Source organism: Acipenser ruthenus, chromosome 6, assembly GCF_902713425.1.
Source record: "Acipenser ruthenus chromosome 6, fAciRut3.2 maternal haplotype, whole genome shotgun sequence".
Taxonomy (NCBI): domain Eukaryota; kingdom Metazoa; phylum Chordata; class Actinopteri; order Acipenseriformes; family Acipenseridae; genus Acipenser; species Acipenser ruthenus.
The window spans coordinates 18,740,068-18,762,013 of record NC_081194.1 but is presented as its reverse complement, the minus strand read 5'-3'; the positions used below and the strand labels follow the sequence as shown (position 1 = coordinate 18,762,013).

The 21,946-nt window shown below is 36.4% G+C and overlaps 1 protein-coding gene across 1 annotated transcript; it reads right to left on the bottom strand.

Moving 5' to 3' along the window:
- Window positions 1-894: 894 nt before the first annotated feature.
- Window positions 895-21,892, bottom strand: si:dkeyp-110a12.4 (pancreatic secretory granule membrane major glycoprotein GP2). Its single transcript, XM_034921638.2, has 9 exons — window positions 21,043-21,892; window positions 14,735-14,823; window positions 13,789-13,893; window positions 10,150-10,310; window positions 9,441-9,576; window positions 7,031-7,125; window positions 5,913-6,081; window positions 5,411-5,525; window positions 895-2,271 (listed from the first exon to the last, which is right to left on the bottom strand). Exons 1-9 carry the CDS (start codon window positions 21,128-21,130, stop codon window positions 2,096-2,098), a joined length of 1,134 nt encoding a protein of 377 aa, XP_034777529.2. The 5' UTR covers window positions 21,131-21,892; the 3' UTR covers window positions 895-2,095.
- Window positions 21,893-21,946: the final 54 nt, after the last annotated feature.

The following is a 21,946-nucleotide window of genomic DNA, read 5'->3' as shown; positions in this document are numbered from 1 at the left end:
GCCGTTTTTTTCTCTCTTTTTCTTGTGAGCCATGGCACCACTCCTCTCTTACTGCTTGAACCACGATACCATACCAAGGTTTAAAGCTGTCGACTGTCGACACCTACATTATTTCCATGGCCCCACTCAACCCATTGTAGTGAGTAGTGTGTACACATACAGCGCGATGAAGCAAGGCTGGGGTGGCTCAGTTAAACGATTTTTTTACTAATATTTCATGTGACTATTTTATTGAAATAATGCCTGATTTTGAACTTCTCCTTTGTTGTGTTTATGTATTTATATACATCAACTAGTACTAGTAATGCCTATAAGTAGGTACAAATTGTTTATCAGCAATTGTCCACAAAGGCATGCATTTGTGTGCACCCTTACCATATTTAAAAAGAAAAAAAAAAAGTATCTTGACTTGGTTTTCATATACAATAACTTCTTTATGTAAACAGGGCCTGATGGCAGTGATGGGGTTGTGTAACATGTTGTACCTCATATGACTAATTAATTAAAATTGCACCCTTCACGAATATTTTAATAGTGGATCTATTTGAGATATTAAGATTGAGGTTATTTTGTATTGACTAAACTGCAGACTTCCACCCCCAGTTTCCCTGGAAATTAATTCATGTCATCGTAATCGTTAAGGAATTATTTTATACCTCCAAAACCATTTAAATATCTGAAATTGAAATGTATGTATATTGGAATGCAGTTGTTTTTTTCTATTGAAGCTAGAAAGGCATTACCAGTTTGCCAAATATTATTTTGATGCAACTGAATTGAATAGCAAAGGGTTTAATTAAAATATGTGGCTGATTCAAATAACCAGTGATTACAGCAAGTTATTTTCAATGTACTATTATTTATTTCTTAGCAGACGCCCTTATCCAGGGCGACTTACAATTGTTACAAGATATCACATTATTTTTACATACAATTACCCATTTATACAGTTGGGTTTTTACTGGAGCAATCTAGGTAAAGTACCTTGTTCAAGGGTACAGCAGTAGTGTCCCCCACCTGGAATTAAACCCACGACCCTCCGGTCAAGAGTCCAGAGCCCTAACCACTACTCCACACTGCTGTACTAAGGCTCCAAAGAATATATTGTATTATTTAACCCAGTAAAATGCTACAAGCACAACTTTAGCTTAATTAATTTGCTTAAACACACACGACTAGACGACACAATATACACAAAAAAGTATTAAACAGAATACAAATCAAATACAATATATAAAACAGTGTTTATTGTAAGAAAAAAAAAACATAAAACAAGGCAGACCAATCTGATTGTAATATGACAGCATCTTTTGTTTTGTACAGTTTATTTGTGAAAATGCATTCAGTTAAAATATGTAGGCTATGTTCATAACATGGTCTACTGCCCCCGTACAAAAAAGAATAGGAACACAGCACAAGCTGTATATAAGAATGCAGTTGTTTTTGAAAATCAAGCTTGAATATTAAAGGCCTTTTTGTTTCTGTTCTGTGTTAGAAATCAAAATTAGTTTTTCACGAATACTGTTCAAATGCTCTGACATGGTTTAAGTGGAGTTTTGGGTTCATGAAAAAAGGACCCCTTTTGGAATTTCAGACAAAATTGCCTGAGAATCTTTTGCTACTTTTTTTTAGGTTAACTCAGGATATGCAAATATTTCAAGGGCTTATAGCCAATAAAATAATTCCATAAGCCATACCTGTCATGCACTTGCATTTGCTAAGTAGGTCTCACATGTGCAGTTTCAGAAGAAGCACATGTTCTATCAAACATTAATTTTAATTTTAAAATAATATCTGAAACCTTACTAGTTTAAAGAAAGCCCCCAGTTTGCATGTCTGTCAGGAAGTCTGTTATACTTTACCATTTGGCAATTGGCGCTGAGAAAGCATGTCACGTTAGGGGAAGTAGGCTTTGAAGGTGTATCGGAAAAAAAAAAAAATTTACAATGAAAGGTAAAATCTTGCTATAACATGTGCTTCTTTCAAAACTGCACATGCAAGACCAACACATTGTATGGAAGACCATGACAGATAAGATCTATCATTAACCTTGTTGGGAAAATGAACATTATATACAGCCAGGATATCTCTTATGTTAAGAGGCAACCTCTGAGTGGTGGTGAATATTCGACAAGGTCAGCTGAGCTTGCATTGTGGGATACTGGCCTCGTGACCGCACCCAGAGCTTTCCAAATACTCCAATGAGTAAAAGAACAACCAGCACCAGTCCTCCTAGCACAAAGGTCTCCACCGGTGGCAGATGTGCAGTGCCTGCAAGCAATATAAAGAAGGGTTGGGAGAGTACATTTCATGTTAGTATTTACATTTGCAAGTTAAAAATACAGATTGCTGCCTGTGCAGAATGTCAGTTGTTTGATACCTGACTTCTGGCACTTGCTATGTAGGCCATCACAGATGTGATTGGTTGCATGGTATGAAATATGGGCTTGATAACCAATGCACTTAAATTTCACAATAGCTGCTTGGAAACCTTTATAGTTGCTAGCAACTCTAGTTACAGTTAGTAGCTGATCCCTGAGTAAAAAATAATCACCTAAAATCAGTAAATTGAAATTTTAGTAAAGGTGTTTGGTACCTTAGCATGTTTTTTTATTATTATTATTGATACAGCTTATAAGGTGCCTATTGGAAAGAAACTGTGAAAAACAAATTGAGTTACCATAATCATGGTATGGTGTTTGTATTAGAAAACAGAAAAAATATTCAAATCCATTTCAAGGGTTTCAGATCATCTCTTTGCCTTTATCTTTAGTTACCCTAGGCTAGGCCTTTTACCAATCCACAATTTTCCTAGTAAATTTCCAGTTTTGTGGAAATTGTCTTTTCAGTACCACTGTCTTTTCAGATCAGACATGTCCAATTTATTTTAGTACTACATGAATTTATATTTTGGTTGGTTATGAATTACATATAAAAAAAAAAACAATAAAACAAAACAATTGTAAAATATTGAATGATTCATCTACTATAAGCATAGGAACCACATTGTTTACAAGATAGCAAATGGGCACTTGCCCGCCCCCTTATATATATATATATATATATATATATATATATATATATATATATATATATATATATATACAGACTTGCTCAAATTTGTTGGTACCCTTACAGCTCATTGAAATAATGCTTCATTCCTCCTGAAAAGTGATGAAATTAAAAGCTATTTTATCATGTATATTTGCATGCCTTTGGTATGTCATAGAATAAAGCAAAGAAGCTGTGAAAAGAGATGAATTATTGCTTATTCTACAAAGATATTCTAAAATGGCCTGGACACATTTGTTGGTACCCCTTAGAAAAGATAATAAATAATTGGATTATAGTGATATTTCAAACTAATTAGTTTGTTTAATTAGTATCACACATGTCTCCAATCTTGTAATCAGTCATTCAGCCTATTTAAATGGAGAAAAGGTTCACTGTGCTGTTTGGTATCATTGTGTGCACCACACTGAACATGGACCAGAGAAAGCAAAGGAGAGAGTTGTCTGAGGAGATCAGAAAGAAAATAATAGACAAGTATGGTAAAGGTAAAGGCTACAAGACCATCTCCAAGCAGCTTGATGTTCCTGTGACAACAGTTGCAAATATTATTAAGAAGTTTAAGGTCCATGGAACTGTAGCCAACCTCCCTGGGCACAGCCACAAGAGGAAAATCGACCCCAGAGTGAACAGAAGGATAGTGCGAATGGTAGAAAAAGAACCAAGGATAACTGCCAAAGAGATACAAGCTGAACTCCAAGGTGAAGGTACGTCAGTTTCTGATTGCACCATCCGTCGCTTTTTGAGCGAAAGTGGGCTCCATGGAAGAAGACCCAGGAGGACTCCCCATTTGAAAGAAAAACATAAAAAAGCCAGACTGGAATTTGCTAAAATGCATATTGACAAGCCACAATCCTTCTGGGAAAATGTCCTTTGGACAGATGAGTCAAAACTGGAGCTTTTTGGCAAGTCACATCAGCTCTATGTTCACAGATGAAAAAATGAAGCTTTCAAAGAAAAGAACACCATACCTACAGTGAAACATGGAGGAGGCTTGGTTATGTTTTGGGGCTGCTTTGCTGCGCCTGGCACAGGGTGCCTTGAATCTGTGCAGGGCACAATGAAATCTCAAGACTATCAAGGCATTCTGGAGCGAAACGTACTGCCCAGTGTCAGAAAGCTCTGTCTCAGTCGCAGGTCATGGGTCCTCCAACAGGATAATGACCCAAAACACACAGCTAAAAGCACCCAAGAATGGATAAGAACAAAACATTGGACTATTCTGAAGTGGCCTTCTATGAGTCCTGATCTGAATCCTATCGAACATCTATGGAAAGAGCTGAAACTTGCAGTCTGGAGAAGGCACCCATCAAACCTGAGACAGCTGGAGCAGTTTGCTCAGGAAGAGTGGGTCAAACTACCTGTTAACAGGTGCAGAAGTCTCATTGAGAGCTACAGAAAACGTTTGATTGCAGTGATTGCCTCTAAAGGTTGTGCAACAAAATATTAGGTTAGCGGTCCCATCATTTTTGTCCATGCCATTTTCATTTGTTTTATTATTTACAATATTATGTTGAATAAAAAATCAAAAGCAAAGTCTGATTTCTATTAAATATGGAATAAACAATGGTGGATGCCAATTACTTTTGTCAGTTTCAAGTTATTTCAGAGAAAATTGTGCATTCTTCGTTTTTTGTGGAGGGGTACCAACAAATTTGAGCACGTCTGTGTATATATATATATATATATATATATATATATATATATATATATATATATATATAATTTTGTTATGATTGATTTCCGTTTTTGTATATATACATATACATATATATATTTGTTTCTATTATTATTATTATTTTGTTATTATGATTATTCTGGTTTGTTTTGGATCAGCAGGGAGGCAGTAAAATTCCTCCCTGCCAGAAATACATGTAATTGTTAATTATTGATTAACTGGGCTCCTGCCACAGACTATAAAAGGCTGGAGAAATCCTTTGTCTGGGTGGAATGGTTTGAAGTGACACAGAGAGTAAGTGTTACGATTGGGGGTGGGGGTGTCGGTGTGTGGTGTTTTGTTGTTGTGTTTTGTTACTTTGGCCCTCGTGCCCATTTATTTATGGTTTGAAGTCTTTATTTTTATTAATAAATACGAGCGCAGCAGCGCAGTTTTGCCCTGCATTCCTGCCTTTTGTGTACTGCTTTCCTGAAACCTGACGTCACCACCCACACCACACCCCTCACATCCTGACAGCACTCCATCATAATGAACAAGTGGCCATATTGATATGTTTTACTGGCTTTCTGTTGATTTAACTTTTAATGGAAATAAAAAAATGTTAATATGGTTGACTGACCCTTGTCCTTTCATGTTTAAAGGGGTGGAATGATGATTACTTACTCTGACCTGCTTTTCCTTTACTGGATGTCTGTCTTCTAATAGGACCATAGGAAACTGTGTGAGATGGTACAATATCTCTTTTTGTCCTTGTCATCCCTTCTTCTTCCGAACAGTTCTGTTGATAGATTGCTCACAACTTTTATACCCAAGTGTGATATAGGAACCACCAATCTTCTTCCTAGTCATGATGTACTGTAACTAACCCTTTACTGCATATAGCACTTAAAAGGGATGCTAATTTCTTGTCAATTGCTTGTATTTGTATTATATTGAACTTAAGCCTTAAGGATGTATTCAAAACTTCCAGTCATGTAAAGCAAGACAAAATTGAGAATAAGAAAATAGTATGTTATATACGCAATAGTTTCATGTTAGTTTTAAAAGAAGTTGCATAAAAAAAACAGTTTTGTCTAGGTTTACAAGTTAATGAAGACTATGTCGAAGACAATTAAGAAAATGTGCATATGAAATGAAGAAGCATGAACTATGGTAGAACACTTACTGGTTGGCAGAACCCCACTTTGTTGTGACATATTTGAACATTGCAGTGCAGAAATACGTCTTTATAGGAGTCCCCCACAAACTTGAACATTTGTATCCGAAACATTGCCTCTGAATCCTCGCCGTTCTTCAGTACTGCTAATGTTTGCTCATTAGTTCCTTCAGGACAGCTGTGAATGAAATACAATTACATGAAGGCATTCATCTTTGAAAGCATTATGCAGTACTTAAGGCCTGACTTCACAGATGTCTCTCTGGCTTTGATAAGTATGGAATCCTTCCAAACCTTCTAACTAACACCTCAGTTTCATTTCTACTAGATGTTTTATTGGGAGCTGAGAGGCCCTGGACACAGTAAAGGGAAGTGACTTGCCCAAATTAAAACTGAATTCCCAGTTTATTCCCAGTAACCACAATTTTAGCCTCTTATTGTAGTCCTAGGAGTCATAGGCTTGGCCATAACAGTTACCCTAAAGAATATGCATTACTTTTCACTTCTCAGTACCTGTATTACAGTATCTACTTTACTGCTATAAACAGTAAAATTATGCTACATTATGACTTTTTTTTTTAAAGTATATCCTCTCAGTCTTAAATTGTACTTCTATTTTAATATATTTTGAATATGTTGCTAAATTAAACTTCACTGTCTGTGTGGTAAAATAGACAGAAGTCCAGAAATCATGCTAGGACAAGATTTTACATGACACTGGATAAGGATGTTTGACGAACAGCTTGGTAAACAAGACTCATTATAACAAGCATTCATCCCGTGACTGTAAACAGAAATCACAATGTACTTCTTAGTTACCCAGTTGCTAGCAGACCCAAAATACTAGACAGTTGTCGAGGACATGTGCAGCTGTTCAGTGTAAAACAATATTGTTTCAACATCATGCTCAACTGACTAGTCACAAAGTTGTCATTTCACTGCAACTTATTAGTCACGAACTATACTCTGGTTTGACTGACTTCTGCATTTGAATCTTCACTTAATCCAAAGTCATTTGTCTCTTTAAATGTCAGTTTCACTATTTGTGATATTTTAGGAGGCTATAATGGAATATAGTAGGATACTGTAGGAATATTGCACTCTTGTACCACGATATGCACACAGACCTGTCTCTGATGAAAGTGTACTGAATGTTACTGTATGGGTCATTTGTTGGGGTAGCCCAGCAACTCTCAAGACGCATTATTAAATGAGCTGGTACCTGCAAGGCAATAGAACAGAAAAAAGTGTTAAATCCCATAAGGTTCATTGCACAGCAACAAGCTGTCCTGCCATAAAAGCAGGTTGAATCCACATCTGCTCGATCTAAAATTACATTTTACACGTGGAATGAATAACAAACTGCAGTGTATTACTGAAGAATTATTTAAAAAATTACAGATAATTGATTATCGGTGTATTCAGTAGTGATTATCAATGTATTAAGTAGTATAGTAATTAACCTATGTAACAAAACAACACATAGCAATAACAAGCCAGAGCACAGGCTAAAATGCACATACATTACAGCTTCTAACGCAAACCCCATCTACCAAAACAAATCACACTGCATAAGCCTCACAGGTGCAGTTTTAAAGGAAGTGTGTTATATCTAGTGCCATACAAGGTCTCAGTTTGTATGCCTTTATTTCAGGTAGTCTGTTATTCTTGCACTTCCTCGTTCATTTCACCTCAGCAATACTGACAACCTTGAATTTGCATAGTGTAGCAGACAACCTAAAGTATGGTACAAAACATTTTTTTTAAATTAAAATACATGTTTGTTATAACACGTGATGCTTTCAGAGCTGCACGTGTGAGAGCAACATAACAGGTACAATTTATGAAATTATTTCATTAGCTATAAACACTTACTAAGTTACGTGACAGTGCCTGCAATGTGTTCCTTCATGAGATATATTTGCTTGGAAAAAGATAATACCAGGATGCAAGGGTTAAAAGCACCTTTTGTACTGGTCATTTTAATCAAATTCTTGCTCTCTTGTAACTAGAACAGTTCCTGACTGCACCAAAATAAAATGTGGTAAAGATTAAAATAAACGTATTATTCTCGCATGCAAGCAGGCTATCTGTACATACTATAGGGCAGATAAAGCTCATACAGAATGAAAGCTTGACTGCTAATGTGCCCACTCAACCCTGATCTTCAAAAACTAGCTGAATATCTAGGTTGTGTTTGTAAAGGTCTTCATATCTAAACTTTGGGGAAACGGATACAAGGGGACGTGGCTTATAAAGCCAGTGGGAGCTATCAGTATTCTCAAGGAGCCCGGACTTTCCTTGTCACATTCAGCAGCTGCAGCTTTCAAAGTGAGCTATAGTATATCTTTCCAGTGAAGGAAAATTTCATCAGCCCTAATGGCAAGTTGCTGTTCCTAGCTCAAGTTTTCAGACCACAAGCAGTTTAAAGCAGCCTTACAGTTTCCCAGAATCCATTTTCTCACATAACTAAAACCTGATCTCACACTCAAACCCCTAGCTGCAGCACTGCTGAAATATGACTGGGGTACCAGTTTTAAAACTACAAGGCCATTCGATTTTCCATGCCAAACTGTACATTACAAGAGTGTGGGCAATTTGCCCATAGTGTTAAATATACCCCTCTGTCTAAAACGTCAGCCCTAAAGCTGGTCATGCTTAAAATTGCTGATCATTAGAACAGATGCTGCCCCACACAGAAACAGTAAGGGAAACCTGTTTTAAAATAATACTGAATTTCTTATTATTGCAGACGCAACCTTAACTAAGGTTAAGCTCTATGTTAACTACTATGTTATTAAGCTGGTCCTACTGTATATACTGTACAATGGGAAATGCTTTTTCATTTTAAATGCAGATAGGGCCAGCTACAGCCTGATTTTCTTCCCAAATTACAGTAGAATGTCCATTTACATTCCGTCAACACAGCAATTCCCACGCAGTTGAGGAGAGCTGGTTTAGTGGGTGGGTGTCCTCTGACCCCATGACCAAGCCAATTTCCTATTTACATCCAGGAACATAAGAAAGGATGTCAACAAACTACTGGCCTCTGGAGGACAAAGGCCAGCCCTGAGGGTGTCCACTTTCGCTCACCAGGCACCTGGCCAGTAGGCTGCATTGTATTCTCCCTGTTGTTTACAATGATTTTGTATACAATTTCCTTCTTCCGTCATAACATCCTGGTACATGTTAGAAATCACAAATTGAAAGCAACCATGTGGCCTCAAAAGAGATCTTAGAAACTTGTCTAACCATTAACCTGCCCCCTGCAACACTATGCCCCTTGTGGATTTATATGTGTGGTGGCAGGATAATGGTTACACTCAAGTGTACCAGATGTACTTAGAGATAAGAGATGTTTGAGAGCTCTAATGAGGTCACAGGGGTGCTTTAACAATGTACCAGGATGTGATGACTGTAAGAGAAAATGACATAGAAAGTGAATCTAAACCGCAGAATATACTGTATTAGTTAAGATAACTGCTATAGTCATACCCATACCCAAGGTGCTCTTTTAATTTACAGAACAGGTCATACCATGTAGACTTTTACATAAATGTTGTCTTCCAGTGCTAGAAAAGGAACATCTGTCCATTTGTCTTCAAAACCCTCATCCTTGTACAGCATCATTGAAACAGAAAAGTTGCCATCTTCTGTGCTGAGTGTAATTGTCCTGCACAACATACATGTATTCCATCAATAAATCTAAAACCTTCTATTGCAGTGCATAATAAAGGGAACTTATTGACAAATGCCAAGACTTGGAGTCAGAACATTTGTCCAAAAAGTATACATTTCTTTTAGTATAACTGTATAAATGTATTCCTCAGTTTAAATACACAGACACGTGGTAAACATGTGTCCACTTAAGAATTGAACTATTATGCTTTATTTTATTTTATTTATTATTTTTAATATAAACAGGATTCTGAACAAAACTGTCCCTGAACAGTATTTTTAAGATGAGCCAATATGTATAGTGATAAGTCACTATGTTTTTTTTTTAATTACAGTAATTAGCATTTTTATCACAGCACTATGAAAATCTAGCTGCATTTTAGCATATAATAATAATAATAATAATAATAATAATAATAATAATAATAATAATAATAATAATAATAATAATAAAGATTTGAGAACGGGGGCCATTTCATCAAAAACGAATACAATACTCTTACAGACAAGTGCTAAAGTGAAAATTAAACAGCTTACCTTAGTTCTGCAACAAGGAGAAAGTTATTACCTTATATCAACATTTATCATGTTGTTTCCATTAGTTTGCTTGACCATGTAGTTGATAGGGTAGCGGCACACAAACGTGATGTTGATGTAGGTTCTTGTGATGACATCCGTGTTATTATTGTGTATGTTGTTTATAAACATGATGTGGGTGTCATCAGAAGCCTGAAGTGTTGAGAAACATGTTTTAAAGAGTAAGTACATTCAAATGAATATGTTACACAGGTGAGATCAGCCAAAGTGTCTTACTGTTAGTAAGCAGCAGCTCCATCTAGTGAACACATGCTCTTCCCTGTTTTTGTGATTGCAGTAGGAGCCAAATATAGAATGACTGCAAGCATCATAAAACTGGAACTGCCTGAACTAATCGGGGATCTGGAACTGGGTAATTGTCAGTAGGTTTTATCAGGCAAGTACAACAAGGTTTCTCCATATTTCACTTATTTCCAAAACATAATATTTTTAAATGAATCCTGAAAAAAATTGTAACGGTACAGTATTTAGATTACTGGGCTGCAGCAAAATAAATTGTCAGGATTTTGTAAAAATAATTTGTAAACATTTTGCAAATATGGTTTGTTTTTCAAGCAGTTTAAAAAGATAATAACAATATTATTAATCTCAATTACTTTGTTGAGCTCCCAAGTGGAACTGAGGATTTGAAGGAAAGTATGAAGGCAAAATGCATTGCCACCATGGTGGAGCGCCACCTCCTTGTGTTAGCAGCCTGAATTACACATTACTTTTTATTTAATAGAAACCCATGCTATATCACTAATTGTACTAAAACTTGGCATCTGCGTGATTGCCAGTAAACAGTGCTGGAATGAAAGGGAAAGTGGCCTACAAAACAGCTCTTTGAATTTTGTATCCCTTGTGTAGAAAACAGGGGGATGGCTATATATACCGAGCATCAAAAGAAACTTATCACTATTATAACACATTTATTTTCGAAAAAAATAAGGTATATAAATGATGGATATTGATGAAATGTTTTTGGTTTCTTTTTAATCACTCGATCATTCATCCTTGACCATGACACGCTTGAGTGACTATGACTGAAGCATATGCACTTAATCACCTAATTAGTGAGACAGCTGATTGGACACTGGATATGGAGGGATTTCAGCTGTTGAATTGCAAGCTTGAATAAAAGCAATAAAGAAAATCACAGAAAAAAAACCAACAATATGCCACGTCTGTCAAGAGAGCAGCACCTTTGTGCAATCGGCATGTTGGAGGCTGGACTAGGGCAGCGTACTGCGGCTCGCCGCCTTGGGTGCTCACAGCCAGCAATTTCAAATCTGGTGAGACGGTATAACCAGACACACTCTGTCAATGACAGGCCATGAACTGGGAGACCAAGAGTCACAACACCTGCCCAAGATCATTTTTCAGCATCTTTGTGATATCAATTGTTAATCAGCACAATATCTAGTGAATTTTACCCAAATATAAGTGATAAATACAGGGCAGCAGTGTGGAGTAGTGATTAGGGCTCTGGACTCTTGACTGGAGGGTTGTGGGTTCAATCCCATGTGGGGGGATGCTGCTGCTGTACCCTTGAACAAAGTACTTTACCTGATTGAGCCAGTAAAAACCCAACTGCATAAATGGGTAATTGTATGTAAACATAATGTGTAAAAAATGATGTAATTGTATGTAAAAATCATGTGATATCTTGTAACAATTGTAAGTCGCCCTGGATAAGGGCGTCTGCTAAGAAATAAATAATAACAATAAGTTTATTTTGATGCTCAGTATAGTTGGATTAATGGCTCTTTACTCTGGTAGCTAGACAGCCTTTATTGGTCTAGACTAACTATGCAATTGGTCTGTTCCATTGCCTGACCTGGAAGTATGTATTATTGGCATTAAAAGCCACATACAATAAAAACAAAGTTCAGCTTTTGCCAAATAAAAAAAAGAAATAACAAATATAAGATAACTAATGTTTTGTTGTTGTTTTGGCATTTTATGGAGTGTCCCATATTCTTTGTAAAGTTTTTTTTTTTGTGAGTAAATCATCTGGTGATAATAAACACTGATTCTATAGCATACAGCACTAACAGTGAAATAGTTTCCTTTTACCATCTCTATATAGAATACAGGTGTACACCTGTATACTGTAAATACTTCAATGGTAAGTCACTTTAGGGGCTGTGTTAACATTGGATATATACAATTCAATACACTGGATATACTAAAATCTTATAGTTGTGTAACCTATTAGATCAAATAAACCCAGCCACTTAGCAATACATTTGTTAATGAATGTTGTTACTATTCCCAGCTTATTTAAAATTATTTAAAATTAAATTATATTATTGACTCTGTTGTTGCAAGATTTATTTTTTTTACGTTAATGTAGATTTAATTGAAGTTTATAAAATCCAGTATGTTATAGATAAGGTCAAGATATATTTTCAAACTTTTGACAAATAGCAGAACAACAGTATAGGGCGCAAAAGCAGGTTGAGTAAAATAAGCTCAGACCGAAGCGTTATCTGAGGTAATTCAATTCGGGCCTTCTTGTTTTGTCCAGGCTGGTATGTAGAGGCCCTTGTAAAACTGCTTGAAACAAAGAAATCTTCTCCCCAAACAAAGTCAAGTTAAACTTTTACACGCTTTATAAGGAATGCTCTGTGCATTCTAAGTAAGAAATTCAAAGATAATTAAAGCTGCTTTGGGCCCAGATTTATGTCTTGTCAGAAGGAAAACGATCGCCCTCGCAATGTGGTCACAGCAAGAGAGGAGCTGGAAAAAAATACAGCAACTGCAAACACAGACATTGACATATGGCTGGCCTATTCACAGCCCTCACAAACACTACTATAATTTCAATATAAATCCAGATAATTTAGTGCCGTGAAGCATTTGCTCCTTAACAGTGTTGTAAAGAAGCACTCAGAGAATGAATGTAGGAGAAAATCAAGACACCCCCTCTTGGAGGCAGTAATAGTCTTTCCGCATATGAGCATATATTTCATAATAGTGAAAAATCCCCATTAAACTTTAGGGAAGACACTTCTCCAGTCATTGTTAAGCAAAGTGGCTTCATGATTCATGGACAATTGTCATCCACTCTGCATTATATCTTTTAAGAGATATAATTTATTTTGACCATTCAGCATTTTGCAACTAATCAAAAGGTTAAAGCTTTTGAAATATACTCCACTGCAGAGCAATTACTAGTTGTAAAAAATGATTCATTTAATATTATGTTATTTATTGCCATTGGGGCCATGGCGGAAGAGAAATAATAAAACAAGAACGTTAGTTCATTTGCATTTTAATGTCAATACTGTGATAGCCACAAGGACTTATGTGGTTATAAAGGGATGTTATAAAAGTTTCATTAGCTTCAATTATTATTCACTTCTGTTTAAGAACTACTGCATTCATCAATAAAATGATGGTTATACATTGAAATTTAGGGTGATATGCAGTTAAAGAGGGACTGATGGGTCATTTGAGCCATGAAAACACCAGAAGTTTTAAACTTCTATGAGCTGCCTTTTTCAAGAAGTTTATTGATTCAGGGCTTGTTGGTTTATCAGACAAAGGGCTTTCAATCAGTATGCAGTACAGCTAACTTACAAACAGAGGAAACGAAGAGTTAGAGTAAGAGATAAGACAGTACCGTGATGGTTCCACAGTCTGACAGGTTGGTTTTAATTGCGAATACATAGGAGTTCTCTGTTTCCATTCCTCGACATTCAGGGTCATTAAGGTGTAAATCCCAAATCTGAAGAGCAAGAAGAACAATAAAGATTGGAATTCAAGACTGGGGTAAGCATTTTAAAAATATTCCACTATGTTTCAAAAACGCAATCATACAGTAAAAGACAGCTGATAAGACTAAACAGTCCTCTTCACCTCCACCTTTCCCCTTTCAGCTAGTTAACTGGAAAACCACATTTTGCAACTTAAATGAGGCATGTGCTTCTCTTTGGAGATATTGTTGCTATGCATTATCAGTGAGTTAACTGTACCAGAAGTATACACGTCACGATTAAACTTGACAGTACTTGGTCCACTGTTTTATCTGCATACTTTTCGCATTTCTGAAAAGATGGACACATGATCTTGCTGTACAAATCAAAGGTAAAGGACAATATTCAGAGGAATATAATTATTTTATTAGTATAAAACAATCAAGTAACTACTCAGACTTTTCATTTACCAGGCCCTTCCTGCAATATAGTTGTTCCAGTTTTGTAACTAACTTCTTCATCTCTGAAGATCATTGGCCTTTGCAATTGCAAATGCTTACTGTACCACTGGTCTGATGTAATTTCTCAATCCGTACGCTGTTCAGTAGTTTTAGAGCAGTGTGTTGCAGTCGAAGGGACCCAGGTACAATATGTACTGTGGGGTCGAGCCTTGACAGGTTGGCTCACAATGGGCACCACGCTGGTAAAATATGAGATGAAACTGGCCACATTTTGAACTCTGGTTAGATTCATTATGCATATAATATGACCTTCTAGTCCTTACTTTCAGTAACAGGTAAGTGATACAACTGTACTGGCTTAAATAGCCCCTTTTTTAATTTAGGTTTTTACATAGCGAAAGTTTTTACTTACATAGACTGGAGGAACTTTGTTGAGAAAGAAGGTACTAGGTATGTCCACTTCCATAAGGTCTTTGGTACAAATGACAGTCTCATTGATTTCTAAGAGGAATTAGAAAGAAGGTAAACTATACAACACTGATTATGCAGTACCATTTACCTTTTAATATGATATACATGTTCTGACCTGTATGAGGAACTTTCTTTACCTTCAGTTTCCACTTCTCACCTGAACAAGAGACTCTTGTATTGTATATACGCATTCAGCGGATCCTATTAAAACCATTGTACTTTCTTTTATATGGACCAGCGCAGCATATTATATAATACAGTACATACCAGCTTCCTAGTCTCCTCGATTCTATATATTTCTGAGGCACTGAAACAGACACACTTGGGATTGATGGTGCAGCAGATTTGTTTATTAGCCCTTCACATCTGGGAATAGGGGTTCAAATCCACCTTGGGTCACAAGTTAAATGTTTGGTGGTCACATCACATTTGGCACAATTAGCAATCTCTGAGTGTGACTCAGGATTGCCCAGGCCACTGACAGCTCCTACTATGAACATTAAATGAAAAGGGTCTATATAATTGGGGTGGCCAAACTTCCTGACCCTATGAGCTGCATACCAAGATTTTCACATGGCCGAGAGCTGCAAGACACCTAATGTAAAACATTAAATGTTTGCGAGCAAGACATTTTAAATACTGGAATTGTTTTAAACATTTTTTTTTTATAAAACAGAATCTTGCACTTACTCTGTGCAGTACATAAGTTGTTATCTCTTGATGGCAGCAAAATACACAAGAACAAGGATAGAACATTGCAGAGCCTTACTTTCTGTGTAATTTTTATTGTACTGTAGAGCTACGGTTTAATAAACTTTAAATGTAACACTATGGTGTTTTTTCATTATTTCTGTTTATACTGTATGTATTATGCACTTTAAATAAAATTGAAAAATATCCAGTTATTATGTAGCAAAATACTATATCTGCCCTGATTTCACCAAAAACACCACCTAAAAAGACCATTTTTGAAGCGCCGCTTCACTGACGCGTGTGCTCTCGACCAATAGCAGCCAACATTTGCGTGACGTCACTAGACAGTCTAAAAATTGAGGAAATCAAGGTGCGGGCAGCTTTATTTGAACCTGCTACAGGTGACCTGGACGTGCGCCTTCTGTAACAAAGTTTTCATTCTGCTCGGTTTGGTAAAGTTCAGACGTATCAAACACTCGCTTTTATGTCGTGACCTGGTGATCCTTTGTGGTCTGACGTTTAAATACAGTATATCATTGAAACAAGAAGGCGACGGTTGCCACTATTTTTGTCACACAAATGTTTTATTTATTTTTGATCATTTAAATTATTGTATTGGATTATTTTATAATTATTATTGTTTGTTTTGTTTTGTAAATTTCACTTAAGTTTGTTGATTTGATTTATTTAGTCGCACAGTGTGTTATACTGACCTGCCCACAAGACCAGCTTTCCAGTAGTGCTATTCATTCATAAAAAAATATAAAAAAGAACTGATATCGTGTTTTTATACAATTTATCTGTAATAAATACACCCTATGTTTGTATTCAAAATTCTGACCTGGCCTCTTTTGATTTCCTTTCCCAACTAGTATAAACAAGGGTTACACTAGTGACTACACTATGTAACACAATTTTTGTTCCTGGGTATTAAGTGTTATTTAGTAATTGCTTATGCTTCAAAAGTATAGAAAATGGCTATTATTCCCCACAAACTTTGCTTTTGTGACCAGGACAGTGATATTTTGAAATTTACCTATTTCCAATGAGAAAACGGGCGAATTTGTGTCTTTTCGTTCACATAAAGTCAGAAAAAAACAACATATGAATCCAAATTAACATGTATTTATACTAAAGTAATACGAAAATGATAAGATTTAAAGTGAGTAGTTTTTCGAGATTTACGATTATACTGTAAATCACTTTCACAAATCAGCCCCCAAATGTAGTCTCCCATCATGTTCTCGTTATACTGTCCTTGGTAGCGGCGTTCAAAGTCCAGTATATCCTGGTGGAAGCGCTCGCCTTGCTCCTCCGAGTATGCTCCCATGTTCTCCTTGAATTTATCAAGATGAGCATCAAGGATATGGACTTTGAGGGACATCCTACAGCCCATTGTGCCGTAGTTTTTCACCAGAGTCTCAACCAGCTCCACATAGTTTTCGGTCTTGTGATTGCCCAGGAAGCCCCGAACCACTGCGACAAAGCTGTTCCAAGCCGCTTTCTCCTGGCTAGTGAGCTTCTTGGGGAATTCATTGCACTCCAGGATCTTCTTTATCTGTGGTCCGACGAAGACACCGGCTTTGACCTTTGCCTCAGACAGCTTAGGGAAGAAGTCTTGAAGGTACTTGAAGGCTGCCGACTCCTTATCTAGAGCTCTGACAAATTGTTTCATAAGGCCCAATTTGATGTGCAGTGGTGGCATCAGCACCTTCTGGGGGTCCACCAGTGGCTCCCACTTGACGTTGTTCCTCCCCACAGAGAACTCGGTCCGCTGTGGCCAGTCCCGCCTGTGGTAGTGAGCCTTGGTGTCCCTGCTGTCCCAAAGGCAAAGATAGCAGGGAAACTTGGTAAAACCGCCTTGGAGACCCATCAGGAATGCCACCATTTTGAAGTCTCCTATGTCCTTGATGCCATCTCAGAAAAATGCAGATATGTATCCACTTAGGCAGCTGGAACTAAACTGAACTGGTGGGCTTAAGGCCCCTGTATTTATACTACTATTTATATTACTGGAAAGTTCTAGAAGTTACTCCAAGTTTACTCACCACTGAATCTATCTGGAATGTTCTGGAAAATAGGTAAATTTCAAAATATCACTGTCCTGGTCACAAAAGCAAAGTTTGTGGGGAATAATAGCCATTTTCTATACTTTTGAGGCATAAGCAATTAGGAAATAACACTTACTACCCAGGAACCAAAAAAAAAAAAAAAAAAATTGTTACACGGTGCTATCATACATCAGTAGCCTCTACAAACTTCAGTTCACTTTATTACATAAGAAGTCACATACAGTATAAATACATCCTGGTTAGAAATTACAATTAATTCTGATGTATAACCCATCTCACCATTTCTGGCACAGAGCTTAGACTAGTACCCGTAATATATACGTTTTACAGAGCGGCGGTTCTTTGATCAGGGGAAAATATGCGGTTAAGTTTACACATAAAACTGTCCAAGAAGTATAGGAAATATAGTAGCATTCTAAAATTGATACACAAAACGATATTCACATTGCACACAAATATCACTATATAGGAGGTACAAGATGTCCGGTAAGATGTTCTTTCTTTCTTTTTACTTTCAGTTGCAGTGAAAAAGTGGTCTAGCAATACTGTACTAGTATTGATTGCTTAACTAAAAATACACACTATACAAAGCACACGCATACATACAAAAATACAAGCAGGCACACACGCATGAACAAATAATGGAATTATCTCTGCATGTTTAACACACACAGGTTCTTTATTTTAGAACGCTAAATTCCTTTTTTTAACAGAGCAGTTATACACCACTTATACAATACAAAATTAAAGCACGTATTGCTCATTAATATACTACACTATTCTGTGCCAGTATTTTCCCCAGCTCTTTTCTCTTCCTCAGCGTTTTGTGGACCCACGATCTCCTCTTTCTTTTTTTAGATACGCTGCTTAATAACATAATATCTTCTTCTTCCTCCTCCCCCTCCTCCTCTTCTGTTGAGGTTTCAAGGGAGTCTTCCCAAAACACAAACAATTTTATTTTACCAACTGGATAGTTGTTTTTCGCTCGAAATAGTTAATTTTTTTCCACGGGAAAGGAAATTGACGCTTCGGTATAGACTTACTGGTGTGGCCAGGCTTACCGCGCGTCACAATAGCGAAGCGCAGGGACGCGCTGGTGGCCCCTGGCTTAAGGACGTTTGGCACGGGGGATATTTCATACCTATGTGAAGTCCTTTTTTGACGACCACATTCAATTAAACGCTTGGAAAAGTGTTGATTGTAAAACAAGTTAACTTTATTTTTTTCTCCCGTAACTTGATTGACTGTGATTATGTTTCATCGGTAATGTAAAAAAAAAAAAAAGGCAGCTCCTTATTTTTTATTTCAAACTGAACGCAAACAACGAGTTAAGTTAAATTGATTTAATTGATTTCACTGAATCGTAACTAAGAGGAAACTATTATTTGCAAAACAGGTAATAACATATTTGCAACAAGTCATTAATATTTTAAATCCAGGAAAAGCAATTTAAACTGAACTCGCTTTTTGTTTTCGGTTTGAATCGAACTTTTTACATTATCAAATGAAACAGAATCATAGTCTCACTGAAGTTACAGGAGAAAAAACAAAATTGATCTTGTTTCACAATCAATGTTTTTCCAAGCGAAGAAACAGCCGGCTCAACATAAAGTTAAAGGGACATCACGTGACCAGAAATAAAAACCGAAACAGCCCTTACAAAACTCGCTTGAGTCGTTGCATCATCTTCTTTACTGAACGGCAAAAAAAGCATCTTGATGACGAGGCGTGTTTTAAGAGACTAACTTGTTTCTCCTCAACTCTGATCCAGGAGGATATTAAGATGAGAATTGGTTGTGCTTTGTTTCATAATGACGTTTGAGGTTGCTCGCCTTCACTAGACTAGTGTGTAAGCGATTTGTAGCAGAAGACGCAGAGGTTTACCACAGTTTTCAATGAAACCAAACTCTTCCTCCCATTCTGGTTTAAGCCTCATAACTTCGTTTATGACTCATGGAGGGTTTGCTCAATGCCATTGTCTCCACGAAACGAATAAGCACTTAATTCAAAATTATGAAATTCACTTTTAACTGCACATCCCACTTTCACGCAAGGTGATTGAATACTCATGCGCCAGCGCGCGGTCAAAGGTCATCAAGTGATGAACTGTCCTTCCAATGAACATGCTGGCTCAAAGAAACCGAAGAGAGGGGATGAGACGCAATAATATTAAAATGCGAATGAATACAGAGAACACAAATAATAAACTAGTGTTTGTTCTTTTTCTTTATGTTTCTTTCGACAGTCACCTCTCGTCTAACATGGGAATTTTTCTTTTCATTTTTCAGTATGTTGTTGAGCATAATGAGATGTGAGATATATATATATATATATCTATATATATATCTATATCTATATCTATATCTATATCTATATCTATCTATATCTATATCTATATATATATATATATATATATATATATATATATCTATATTAAAATGTATGTGAGATCTTGTAACAATTGTAAGTCACCCTGGCTAAGGGCATCTGCTAAGAAATAAATAAATAAATAATAATAATAATAAATGATTATATTGTGGTGCTCACAAAAACGTTAAAGCAACGTTGGAAAAATACATTAGCCTTAAAATGAGCTAAATTGCATAAGTGGGCCTACATATGATTATAAAGAAATGGAAAAAATAATAATGTAGCAATAGACAAGTTAATTTCTGCACATATATCTAAATAGACATCTTCCTTTAAAAGTATTTCATTTCTGACCGTCATTTGTTGGCAAAAATCCTGTCTTCCTTTCTTTTACAATTTTAGCAAATACATAAATAAATTACCAATGCACTTTGGGTAAATGGTCAGCTCACCTAAACATGTCCCTTTTTTAACCCTAAGCCTACACACTGAAATTAACAATGCTAGATTTTGATATGCCAGTGTGATTAACAGATCTTTGCCAGACTGAATGCCTGTTTACGATCCCACTCTCATGCAGCCCTGCGTATCTTTATGTCTCATTGTCCTGTTGCTGCTGCCTGCAGGTCACCCCTGGAAACGAGGTGGGGAATCTTAAAGGGATCTTCCAGTTCAGTCATTGTGAATAACTAACTATAGGAAACAGTCGACTGCAGTTACTGATAACAGCAAATACATCTGATACAAGACTAAACTATTTAAACCATTTAAATATCACTAATAAAAAAAACCATTGGAGTACCTGTAAGGTCAGTTCTAATAAATCCATGTTTAATATCATGCATACCACTTTTTAATGTGTCGATATCACTTTTGTGTCAAAGTATTTAAATATTTATTAAAACTAGATGAGAATTCACACACACACACACACATATATATATATATATAACATAAGTTCAGTAACAGTGCTTTTCCACTGCTGTTCCAGCCACCCCAATCTGGGTGTAATTTGTTTAGCTGTTATTTGATTTAAAGGTGTTTGCATAGGACACAATATATACATCTACATTAATGAAAAATGACTAGATGGAATCATGTCTAATTCACTTACCCTCCTCAGGCTCCAGATAGAATGAAGTTGATGAACCGATCAATAAAGTTAACAAGGACCATGCAAGCACCAAACTCAAGAGAGTCATCTTTAGAAACAACAACTACCAGTTTAATCCTAAAACCCTTCTTGATATTTTTACAATAAGCTTTGCTGTATGTACTGTGGGTGATGTACAGAATGAAGCTGTGTTGTCCTCTTCCTCCCTCTAGAAATATGGTTGTGATGGGACCAGAGCCTCTCTCCTGCCCTAAAGCACCAGCTTGAATGCTGTCCAAACCAACAATGAGATTCCTAACATGAATACGGGAAAGCCAGAGTCGTCCAAGGTAACACAACACATTCAAAATCAGAATTGCCCCCACAGTAAACTTCTACAACAAAAAAAGCTGTTTCTCGTACACACTTTACACAAGAAAGGTCTGGTTTCGTCATTGTTTTTGTATATGTGTGTGGGTGTGTGTTTCACAGTTCTTACCAAAATACAGTAATACAATGTAAAGGATTTGTAGTTAAGGTTTGTTTTGGCAGGAATCCCTACGATTCTTTAGTTCATTGGAAATTTTGCAGTCAGATCAAGGGCGCTTAACTGTTAGGTCTAATTCAACTGCACGTAATTAACACTTTTACAGTGAGAATTTATAATTATTTAAGGAAGCACTAGTAACATGCAAATGTTTGTTTAACTTATTTCACTTGAAAGGTTTTGAAAACTGACTTTAATAAAACAAAATCCAAAATGACTATTATTTGTAGCATGACTGGTTACTAATCATGTGCATGCAATGTCGTTTCTAACAATCCGCTGTGTTACTTTAATTCCTAGGCTACTGTATATGGCAACTATAAACACATAGTGTGGAAGCAAGATGTTATTCTTACAGAGATTAAACAAAAATGTAAG